Source organism: Natrix helvetica (genome assembly GCF_964273705.1).
Source record: "Natrix helvetica genome assembly, chromosome: 6".
Classification (NCBI taxonomy): domain Eukaryota; kingdom Metazoa; phylum Chordata; class Lepidosauria; order Squamata; family Natricidae; genus Natrix; species Natrix helvetica.
The window spans coordinates 7,533,675-7,546,045 of record NC_138553.1 but is presented as its reverse complement, the minus strand read 5'-3'; the positions used below and the strand labels follow the sequence as shown (position 1 = coordinate 7,546,045).

The 12,371-nt window shown below is 47.5% G+C and overlaps 1 protein-coding gene across 7 annotated transcripts in view; it reads left to right on the top strand.

The window, feature by feature from the left end:
- IRAG2 (inositol 1,4,5-triphosphate receptor associated 2) overlaps window positions 1–12,371 on the top strand; it is a 76,508-nt gene that overhangs the window by 55,807 nt on the left and 8,330 nt on the right. For 5 of the 7 annotated variants that reach the window (XM_081957778.1, XM_081957776.1, XM_081957777.1 and 2 more), the window contains exons 31-34: window positions 4,796–4,936; window positions 5,582–5,713; window positions 8,155–8,302; window positions 10,355–10,392. In XM_081957778.1, coding sequence (XP_081813904.1) covers window positions 4,796–4,936; window positions 5,582–5,713; window positions 8,155–8,302; window positions 10,355–10,392 — 459 coding nt within the window. The remainder of the gene's footprint in view (window positions 1–4,795; window positions 4,937–5,581; window positions 5,714–8,154; window positions 8,303–10,354; window positions 10,393–12,371) is intronic. The other 2 variants (XM_081957780.1, XM_081957781.1) reach the window with 1 other exon arrangement.

Genomic DNA, 12,371 nt, shown 5'->3' with positions numbered 1-12,371 from the left:
AGCATTTTTTGCCTCCTGAAACCCTGCCTCCTTCACCAAAATGGCTATTCACAGCTTTTAGGAGGCTTTCAGAGAGCTCCTGGGGGCTGGGAAGGACAGAAATGAGCAAAAAACGGGCCTTTTTTTGCTCAGTTTTGCCCCCTCCCCAACCACCAGGAGCACTCAATAAGCCTTCTAAAGGTTATCCATGCCCCTTCTTTTTTTTTTACAAAAAAAACGGCCCATTTTCAGAAAAAACGGGCTGTTTTTTTATTGTCTTTGCCCCCCACCTCCACCCCAGGAGCACTCTACAAGCCTCCTAAAAGGTATTCATGCCCTTTGGGGGCGGAACGGGGCCGTTTTTGTGAAAAACGGGCCGTTTTGGGGAGGTTTGCAGAGTGCAAAAACTTCTTTTTTTTAATTTGCCTCTTCAAAACCTTGTTGTGTCTTACACTCCGAAAAATACGGTAGGTTAGGAAACCCTCAGTGCTGAATTAACTGGCAGGATTAGTGTTTAACTGAATGTAAATAAGTGAAACAAATAGTTACTTTGGGCACCAGTGCCATCTATTGCTTATTAAATTAACCATGTGCAAAAATGATTTAGAGTTGAACTCTTTGAATTCAAAACTCTGCTTCTGAGCAGGAAGCCACTTTTCTGCGTGCAACACAGCCACTATAAGTGTGAAAAGAGCCTCCCCAGCAGTTGGATGTGTTCCATGCGCCTCTGTTTCAAGAACAGAATAGCATTCCGAAGTCAAAACATTTGGAGTGTACTTGAAAGAGCCAAGTTTCATACTCCAAACGGTGGCTTTACATTATATGTGGATTATTTCAGGATTGAACTGGTTTGACTTGAAACATTTGGCACTTCCCTCCATTGCCACCCAGATACAGAATAATAGAAGGGACCTTGTAGGCCATCTAGTCCAACCCCCTGCTCAAGCAGGAGACCCAATACCATATCAGACAAGTGGTTGTCCAGTCTCTTCTTTAATAATAATAATAATAATAATAATAATAATAATAATAATAATAATAATAATAATAATAATAATAATAATAATAATAATAATAATAATAATAATAATAATTTTATTTGATTAGCCGCAACCCTCTCCCGAAGGACTCGGGGCGGCGTACAATCAAAACGGATAAAAATACACATAAAACAAACATATATACAAAAAGAACAGAGACATATACATATGTGCATGGAGGAGAGTTGACTTATAAGTGAAAGACAGTTAAAAACACAATTTAAAATCCCCTTAAATAAAATTACTAAATTAAAAAACCCATCAGGAGCGATACGAAGTTATGGTTGAGCCAGGCCAGCTATTTGGAAAAGGTGGGTCTTGAGCTTGACACGGAAGGAGCGGAGGTCAGTAGTGGTCCTAATATCCGGGGGGAGGTCATTCCACAGGGCTGGGCCCGCCACAGAGAAGGCTCTGCTCCTAGGCGCCGCCCCATGGCACTGTCTGGTGGACGGCACCTGGAGAAGTCCCTCTCTGTGCGAGCGGATGGGTCGTAGGGATGTATGGGGCAGAATACGATCCCGCAGGTAACTAGGTCCTGAGCCATGGAGCGCTTTAAAGATCGTAATCAAGACCTTGAAACGCACTCGATAGACCACAGGAAGCCAGTGCAGCTCGCGCAGGAGAGGTGTCACATGGGAGTACTTAGTACTCCCCATAATCACCCGCGCGGCCGCATTCTGGACCAACTGCAGTCTCCGAGTGCATTTCAAGGGAAGCCCCATGTAGAGAGCGTTACAGTAGTCCAGGCGAGACGTCACCAGCGCATGGGTGACTGTGCGTAGGGCGTCCCGGTCCAATAGGGGGCGCAATTGGCGCACCAGGCGAACCTGGTGGAACGCCTCCCTGGCCACGGCTGTCACATGTTCAGCCATGGACAGCCTGGCATCTAGGAGGATGCCCAAATTGCGCACCCACTCCACGGGGGCGAGTTGAATGCCCCCAATGGCCAAGGATGGAATTATCTGGTTGAACCGGGGAGCCAGAACCCACAGCCACTCCGTCTTGGAAGGGTTGAGCCTGAGTCGGTTGTCATCCATCCAGACCCGTACGGCTTCCACACACCGGGACATCACTTCGATGGCCTCATTGGGGTGGTTCGGGGTGGAAATGTACAGCTGAGTATCATCAGCGTACAGATGATATCCCACCCCGAAACCACGGATGATCTCACCCAGCGGCTTCATGTATGTGTTGAACAGGAGTGGCGAGAGGACCGACCCCTGTGGCACCCCACAAGTCAGGGGGCATAGGGTCGACCTCTGCTCCCCTGCCAACACACGTTGCGTCCGGCCAGAGAGGTAGGAGCCGAACCACCGCAAAACGGTGCCCCGGACCCCCAACCCCTCCAGTCGGTGCAACAGGATACCATGGTCGATGGTATCAAAAGCCGCCGAGAGGTCTAATAGGACCAGGATAGAGGAACAGCCCCTATCTCTGGCCCTCCAGAGATCATCTACCAACGCGACCAAGGCCGTCTCTGTGCTGTGCCCAGGGCGAAAGCCGGACTGGCGCGGGTCTAGATAATCATTCTCCTCCAGATGTCGTGGAAACTGAGAAGCCACCACACTCTCTACAACCTTTGCCAAAAAGGGAAGGTTGGAGACAGGACGATAATTGGCCAGCTCCGTAGGGTCCAGGGAAGGCTTCTTGAGCAAGGGTCTCACCACCGCCTCTTTCAAGGCGGCCGGGAGAGACCCCTCACCCAACGAAGTGTTCACTAGGCCCAGGAGCCAGTCGCGTGTAACCTCCCAGGATGCCAGTACAAGCCAGGAGGGACACGGGTCCAGTAAACATGTGGTAGGTCGCAGTCGTCCACGCAATCTGTCCAAATCCTCGATGACAACCAAGTCAAACTCCTCCCAAAAAGGTTTCTCAAGACTCGCCACTGGCGTCTCGACTGGGCCACTGAAGGGGACCCAATCCTTCCGGATTTGAGTGACTTTATCCTGCAGATATTTCCCAAACTCCTCTGCCCTACCCTGTAGAGGGGCCTCCCGCGGCCTCTGAAACAGAAGGGAGCGGGACACCCGAAACAGGGCGGCAGGGCGGTTCTCTGCAGATGCAATGAGAGCGGCACAATATTGACGTTTGGCCGTTCTCAATGCCACTAGGTACGTCCTTAAATGGGCTCGTACCTGTGCTCGGTCAAATTCGGATCGGGAGGATCTCCAACGACTCTCTAGGCATCTCTTGCGGCGCTTCATCACCCTTAGCTCCTCGGTAAACCAAGGAGCCAGGGTGGATCGTTGCCGCCGGAGAGGCCGCAAAGGCGCCACCCGGTTCAAGGCCTCGGTAGTCGCATTATTCCACGCGGCCACCAGGTCCTCTACCCGAGGGTGGGTCAGGGCTGCAGGAGGTGGCCCAAGCTCCGTCTGGAACCTGTCTGGTTCCATCAAGCGCCTGGGGCGGAACCATCTAGTGTTTTCCGGTTCCGCCTCCCCGCAGCGAGGGGTAGCACCAGGGAAGTCAAGTCGGAGGAGTGAGTGATCTGACCATGACAGAGGAGTGATGGTTAAATTCACTCCTCCCAGATAACTCAACCACTGGCGAGAGACAAAAACAAGGTCCAAGGTGTGACCTCCCTCGTGTGTCGGGCCCTGAATCATTTGAGTCAGGTCCATGGCTATCATGGAAGCCATGAACTCCCGAACCCCCTCTGATGCTTCTCCCACCGATGGCAGGTTAAAATCCCCCATCACTAGAAGTTTGGGGGTCTCAACCGCCACCGATGAGATCAGCTCGAGGAGCTCAGGCAGGGTCGCTGATGTATGGCGGGGAGCCAGGTATACTATCAGCAGGCCCAACTGCCTCCCAGGGCCCCATTTCACAACAAGGGATTCACATCCGGACGTCTGTGGCACAGTGGACTCCCTCGGCTCTAAGTCCTCCCGGATAATCACTGCTATCCCACCGCCCCTTCCCCGGGCCCTTTTGGAGCTTGGTTGATTGTTCACGCACCTTCGTCAGAACATTTCTCCTAATTTCTAGGCCCAAGATCATCCAGAGTTCAACTTAACATTCCTTCCTGCTGGAAGCAATAACACATATACCATGTTTCCCCGAAAATAAGACAGGGTCTTATTTTCTTTTGACCCCCGAAATAAGCACTTGGCCTTATTTTTGGGGAGGTCTTATTATTTTTGAGGTGCAGGAGGCGGCGAATGTGGTCACCTCATGGCTGCTGCTGTGTTGCAACATTTTCGGCGGACGGCTTATTTTAATGCATGCACTCAAAAGGCCGATTGGGATTATTATCCATGGAGGTCTTATTTTCAGGGAAACAGGGTATGTATGTGTATATATATATGGATCAGGTGATCCAGAGGGGGCCAGAGGTTCTGTCTCTATTTCTGGCACACTCTTGCCAGCCCTAGGGTCGCTGAGCCTGTCGCTCTTTTTGCGGCCGCCACTAAGAGAAGGGGCGCGGTAGCTAGGGTTTGCAGGAGTGGCCTCCGTGAGGCCGTTCCTTGTGGAGGGCAGGTACCAGTGGGGCATGTTCCCCCTTCCCCCCAGGAAATGGCGGGAACCAGCTGTGCATGCATTTAAATATTTTAGGGGAGGGCTTATTTTGGGGGGGAGGGCTTATTTTAGTGCATGCTCTCAGAAGCCCGATTGGGCTTATTATCCAGGGAGGTCTTATTTTCAGGGAAACAGAGTGTGTGTGTGTGTGTGTGTGTGCGCGCACACACACACACACACACATACATACTCCGGAGAGAGATTAACCATCTGGTAATCTGCCTAGTAAGGATGTTTGTTCCTCTTCTGTTTTCCAGGCAGAATTTCTACGGCTGTCTCTTGGATTCAAATGTGACCTCTTCACTTTAGAGAAGAGAGTCAGGCTTGAAGAACGATCTCGGGATCTCGCGGAAGGGAGCCTGAGGAAAGAAATTGCTGGCGCCTTGAAACTACTTGATGTAAGGAGGAGGAAGATAGGTTCTGTTATACACATCTATTGCTTCAGAGGGTGAAGGCAGACCTTCTAGATTAGTGTTTCTCAGCTGTGGCCATTCTTAAAGTGAGAGTGTAAATGTGCTATATCTACTGTATTTCCCCAAATATAAGATCTAATCTTACATTCCCCCCCAGCCCCCAGGAGCACTCTACAAGCCTCCTAAAGGCTATGCATGGAAAAAAACGGGCCATTTTTGGAAGGTCTACAGAGTACAAAACCATTTTTTTTAAACTTGCCTCTTCAAAATCTTGGTGCGTCTTATATACTCCGGTGCATCTTATACTCCGAAAAATATGGTATATCTCTTCTTTGAGCTCCTGAGAAGAGGTAGGGTAGATATTTATTAAATAATAGCAAACTATATATTGCTTTGCAGACACAGTTATGCAAATCTCTAGCCACAGACAAAGAGATTTCTCTGCGCTGGATATAGAGGGTGGGCTTATAAATACGAATGACAATTATACTGTTAAAAACAGAGGGCTCCAAAGTCAACTTTGGAGCTAGATGTTTGGCAGAAGGCTGTCCCGTTCGTTGTTTCTTTGTTTGCGTGGAGTACAACACTTGCCTTCTGTTTGTGTGCACATCCCGGATGTTCTTTGTTCAGTCTTTAGCCTCTCTAAGTGAAGATAACCAGGTGCAGGAGATAGCGAAGAAGCTGCAGAAGAATTTGGACCTGCTGAATCATCATGCCACCAGAATCGCCAGCAAAGCAGAAATGCTGGGAGCTGTTCATCAGGTAGGTTGCCTGGTCCACAATTGTTAAAAAAAAAATCAAAAGGTCTTTTCCAAGCTGAGTTTGACTCCCGGTGACCTCATGGACCCCACCCGCTCTCTTTTTGCAATACGCATGTGTAGGGAAGGCAGAGCTTAACACCAGAGGTGAGCTGCTGCCGGATCACACTGGTTCGGGCAAACGGGTAGTTAAGATTCTGTGCAGTTCACCAAACCAGCAAATCCCACCACTGGCTGGCCCCACTCCAGCTCACTTTTCGGCCTGTTTTCCGTGCCATTTTTCGGGCCAAAAACGGCGTGGAAAACAGCCAATAACAGCCAAAAACAATGGTCTGAAAGCAGCCCAAAAAGCAGTCTGAAAATGGTCCCCAAAACAATCCCAAAACAGCCTGAAAATGATTTAAAAAGCGGCCAAAAAACTGGGCGAAAAATGGGTGGGGGCGGGGCCAGCCAGTGGTGGGATTAGCCCCCAACCGGCTGAATCCTACCTCTTTGAGGTGAGTGGCCGGGAGGCAGAGCTGGGTGTGATGAGTGACGTAACCCACCCAGTCACATGACTAACCGGCCACGCCTTCCCAGCCAGTTGTTACATTATTCAAGTCCCACCTTAACACCCGAAACAATCTACATTCCTGGGATTTCCTTGTCTCCTTCACAATGATAAATCAGACCTCACTTAGCTAGTCAACATCTGGCAGAGTTGGTTAGATGTTGCCACCTGGTTGGGTTTTATGGGTGTGGCGTTCTTTCAAGTAATCATGCAGAAAATATATATACTATGCAGAATTGAATATTCCTTATCGTTGGTTTTGAGTTGGCAGGAGGTTGCCATCTATTTGGAAGGATAGATCAAATGAAAAGTTCTTTGAAAGTAGAGTCTGGAACAGTGTTTCTCAACTTTGGCAATTTTAAGATGGGTGGACTTCAGCTCCCAGAATTCCCCAGTCAGTATGGATGACTGTGGAATCCTGGGATCCACCCATCTTAAAGTTGCCAAACTTGAGAAACACTATTCTGGAAGAATCCTAGCTTAGCAAATTCTGTTTGTAAATGATGGTGGGATTTGGAAAGCTTGTGGAAGTTAGTCAGCCAGAAAGAAATATGAACCAACAAGATAAGGAAGAAATGAAACATAAGGATTTAATATTCTTGAATGAAAAAAACAACTTTTTTATTGATTCAAAAGAGCAAGTTGAATCGCTACAAATTTGAATAAATCTGCAAAGGCATTTGTGATACAATCTTTGTGGCTGGTGTTACGTCACACAACCTGTAAAAGCAGATATTCCCTTGATTTGTCCCCTGTATTGTGTTGGTGATAGTTTTAATCCCGATTTACAGTCCAAGCATTATTGTTAGATGTTGCAGAAGTACAGTAGAGCGATGGTTCAAGAATTTTAGATACCAGACTCAGGCTACTGTGATTGGGAAGTTCTGTTGATGAATAGCAGCATCATGTCTTAACAATATTTCAATTGATGTTTTAACTTGTGAAGAAGCTTTTCGTCTTACTCAAACACTTGGCCACCTTAAATGTTCTATGTAGCATTTTGCCAGAAGAATCATTCTGGCCTCTCAAAACCTTATTTTTTCTGAAGTTTGAAAAGGATGAGCTGCTTATTTGTAATATCGGTTCCTCCAAGACAAAATTCAAGACAATGTGTCTCAAGTAGAGAAGCTCTTTTAGCATTGGTCCAGCTCAGTGGCGCAATTCAGCCGGTTTGGGTGAACCGGTGGCGGTGGGAGGCTCCACCCATCCACCCGGACATCATCACGTCCCGCTTTCGATGCTCTGCACATACGCGGAATGTCCGCATTCTCACATTTGCAAACTGGTAGCAAAGGTAAGTTGATTTCACCCTTGGTCCAACCTTAACTCTTGATTTGCAATATCAATCTGTGGAATTTGCCAATCTTTTCATTGAGTCTCACACCCTGTTCCTTGACCGAACGATAACAGGGCGTCCTTCATTCTTACTCATCTCTACGGAATAAGAATTATTTAGCAAGTGGTTGGCACTACACTCCTGCTTCATACATACCTTGCCACCAGTGGTGGGTTCTGGATCCTGTTGCAACCGGTACGGTGCAATGGGGCCGGGCATCCACCACATGAATGCGCGCAGCTTTACTTCCGAGTCGGCCCTTGTTCCTTAGCTGTTCCCTTCTCCTGGCAGCTCTGCGCATGAGCACATCGGGAACAGGCTCCAGTTGTTCTTCTGCCCCACTGATGTCTGACTCCGAAGGCAGCTGATAACTGTCGGACAGCCCTGGCCCCATCTCCGACACAGAGCCCTCGTCAGAGCCTTTCCCAGACTCCAGGACTGGCCCATGTTCCTCCCCAACCTTCTCACTGTCTTGAGTGTGCTGCCAGATCCGCTGTCCACTGATGGGCCACAACAAACACCAGTTGCCTTCTGTCCTTTCCTACCTTTTCTTCCGTAGGAAAGCCGGGTCAGTAAGGCAGTAGAAGTGATGATTCAGCACGTGGAGAACTTAAAGCGTACGTACGCAAGAGAACACGCAGAATTGGAAGAGCTGAAAGAGCTATTGCTCCAGAATGAGAAATCCTTCAGTTCTTTGGGGGATCGAGGTAATCACCAAGGCGATGTGGACTAAAACGATGGCAACATCATCTTCCCTGCCTTTTCTCTCCAGGGCAAGATTGGTGGGCTAAATCAGGGGCTTCCAAACCTGGAAGCTATGCTGGCTGGGGAACTCTGGGAGTTGAAGTCCTCAAGTCTTAAACTTCCCAAGTTTGGAGACTCCTGGTCTAAATAATCAGATGCTGAGTAGGATGACTAACTGGAAGTCCAAGAATGCCACATGTTGTGCATCCCCTAGGCTCAAATCAGGCAATAGCAATAGCCCTTAGACTTCTACTGTAGACTGCTTCACAGTGCTTTTACAGCCCTCTTTAAGCGGTTTATAGAGTCAGCCTCTTGCCCCTCAACAATCTGGGTCCTCATTTTACCCACCTCGGAAGGATGGAAGGCTGAGTCCAACCTTGAGCCTGGTGAGACTCGAACTGCCCAGTTGCAGGCAGCTGGCAGGCGGCAGAAGTAGCCTGCAGTACTGCACTCTGACCGTTGTGCCACCGTGGCTCGATGGTGCCTCCTCCAGCTATTCCTATTATTATGTGATCATGTGGGACTTTTTCTATGAAACGTAGCCCCATCCATCAACCCAACTAAGTTGATTTTGACCAGGATGAAGGGAAAGGGGATCCTAGGGGTGCTTCCTAATACAGGTTCTATTTTTCTGATTTGTAAATCCAGAGCTGTCTGCAGGGGAGAGTCAAGATAGCCACAACCACTGAATCAAAACCCCACCCTTTTAATGTATTGTAAATATGTGTGTGTGTGTGTGTGTGTGTGTATTTGTGTTACAACCCCTGGTATGAGAGCTAAATAGCTTGAAATGGATCCATACTAGTCTCCCTTTATTTATTTATCAGCACAAATACAACACGTGTATATGTATATACACACACACACACACACACACGTGTGTGTGTGTGTGTGTGTGTGTTACAACCCCTGGTATGGCCAAATATGGGAGGGAACTCACTACTCCCCCTTTCGGCTCACTGCAGGAGACCATCCAGGCAGAATACCATATTTTTAATGTTGCCTTTTATATTTGTGTTGTATTTGTGCTGATAAATAAAGGGAGACTAGTATAGATCTATTTCAGGCTATTTAGCTCTCATCAGCTAGCCAGTAAGGGTTGCAGTCATCTGGTGGTTAGCACAGATAAACCTCCAAGTGGCCTCAATGACCCTCAGAAAGAGTGCTGCTAATCACCAGATGACTGCAAGGAATATAAATCCTTCCATCCTCCACCATTCAGTCAGAATGGAAGAAGCTTCCTGGATGAGAAGTGAAATGTCTTCAAGGGAAAACAAAGTCCGGTTACCTTTAAAAAAAAACACCTTTGGGATAACTGGTGTCGGAGGATGCTGCCTTGGGGCAGATGTTATGGTGGGGACGGTTTGTGGCTGATCTTCAAAATTCTTGGTCTTCATTCACCATGCCATATAGGCAATGGTGGGATTCAGCCGGTTCGGGCTGGTTTGGGCGAACCGGTTGTTAAATAGCTGGCTGGCCCTGCCCCTTCCAGGAGTCTCCAGATGCCCCGTTTTGGCTCCTAGGTAAGTGCAGGGAGGCATACTATGTCCAAAAGAGGGAGCGGGATGTATGTGAGGCGCGGCCACACTGCAGCCAGTTTTTGCTCCCGCTGCAGGGAGGCCTACTAGGCCCAAAATGGGGTACGGGAGGGGGCAGCACACACACCCGCGGCCCATTTTTGCTTCCAGGGGGTGCAGGAGGCTGGGTGCTGCCTGTCACACCCCCTGGCCATGCCCACACCTGCCCACCCAGTCATTAGGGCAGAGAATTGGTTGTTAAATTATTTGAATCTCACCCCTGCACCTAGGGCAACCCAGGGAAAGGCAAACAAATAGCCATCAGCTGAGCAATGGAAGAGGTGATCCCACTCTGGACGTCTTCTTCAAACCAATTCGCTCCCCCAAATCCAGACTAAGCTACAGAGATCCCCATCCTACAAGTCCCTCTTCTAGTTTTATTGACGTACCTTGCTTCCCTGATTAATGTATATTCTTCCACTTCTTTTGCACTTTCAGATGACTCTTCAATTAAAAAACTCTCTGGTTCCTTCAAGGTACACACGTTGCAAGCACCTTGCTTTCTGCACGCTCTTCTTGCGCTGTGCCCGGCCTTCGCAATCTGATTGTGATGCTTTTGAGCAATTATTGCCATTTCTCTTTTTTTTCCCCTCCTCTCTTTTCGCAGCCTTGCAAAATGCATAATCCCGAGTCCATTGAAGTTTCCAATGATGCCCCTAAAAATTGTTTACCGTTTTCTTGCATAGTGCCTTGAATTTGTACTATTTTGTGGCCAGGTCTTTTCAATTCAATCTCCTTGGGGTTTTTTTCCTCCCCTTTTTCAATTCGTTCCTCTTCACGCTGAACAGAATTCTGTATTTGTGGTCCCTCTAGATCTTAGTTCATGAGATGGGTGATAGTAAGTATTGCAACTGCAATTAATATGTGATCAAAAACTCAAGAACCATAGTTTTCAGGGAATCACAGAGCCAAATTTGCAGCTGGGAGAGTTGGACTTCCGATACTTTGTTTTCTGCATAATAACACTTAGACTTATATACCACTTTATAGTGCTTTACAGCCTCTCTAAGCAGTTAACAGAGTCAGCCTATTGCCCCCAACAATCTGGGTCCTCATTTTATCCACCTCGGAAGGACGGAAGGCTGAGTCAACCTGGAGCCTGATGATCTTTGAACTGGCAAATTGCAGGCAGCCGGTAGTCAGCAGAAGTAGCCCGCAGTACAGCACTCTAACCACTGTCCCACCGAGGCTCTTACCGAAGTAAACTGACGAATATAAAACGGTACACAAATCGTTCATGCAGACTAAAATGTCTTTATGACATTTCATTCCATTTTTTTTAAAAAAAGTATTTGCAAATTCAGATGGGTGTGTTCAAAACACTTGTAATATGCTCATCTCACATTGCTGGTAAATCAAATAAAACAGCCATCTGGATTTCAGACAGGTGTCTTAAATGTTCATCTTGAAACGTGAAAAAGTTGCATTTCAATGTTTATCTTGAGTTACTTAAGCTTATTTTGAAATACAGTTTCTTTGCACACCTCCTCATCTGGGAGGATGGGATAATAATTGAAGCATGTATTTGTGCTCCAAATTTGAATTCATATTTCTAGTGAACCTTTAGATGCAATTGAGAATCATGAATGAAGGCAAATATACATGTCCCGGGATAATGTTGCAGGGTCCAATCTGGATCAGTCACCGGGACTGGAGATCCTCCTGAATTTTTAGGGTGCAGCCCATCCTCAGGGAATTTGTCTCTACCAGAATGTGCGTGTGTGTGTGTGTGCGTGCGTGTGTGTGTGTGTGTGTTTTGGACTATTTTGTACGTGGCATTTATATGGTACCTGGTTGTGTGTGGCTTTTTAGTTGTTTTGCCATTAATCTCTGGAAACAAATACTGTGGGGGGTGAAGACACCCCTAATACCCCTCGGGGGGGTGTCGATGTGTGTGTGTTCCAGCATAACTCTGGAACGCCTGGGCCGCTGAAACAAAAAGGAATGAATTGTATCTATAGTGTCAAATCAGTACTTTTGACAGTGATAGTGTTCAGATACAGCCTGTTGTGCCTTAAGATGGTGTCTACTGTACAGCACAGTGGAGTTGCCATGGTAATGGCTTCACAGTACTTCACAAGGGGGCTCCAACCTAATACAGAATTAGGATAAATAAATACCCGGGCAATGCTGGATTATCGGCTAGTCAACAACTAAAAAGCCACACAGGACCAGGCACCATATAAATAACACACACAGAATAGCCCAAAGCACACACACATTGCTAGAGAGAGGTTCCCTGAGAATGGGCTCCAGCACGAGTCCAAAATCTTGGAAGTGTAAATTGCGAGTCCCGGTGACCAACCCAGATTGGATTCTGCAGTTGAGAACGATCCACTTTCACTGGCTTCCCTAAGATCAGAAGTAAATTTGATGATTTGGGTAAAGGAGGGAAGATGGGCTAGATAACGTGACCTATAGGACTTTGAAAAAAAACTGTATGTTAAACAGGACA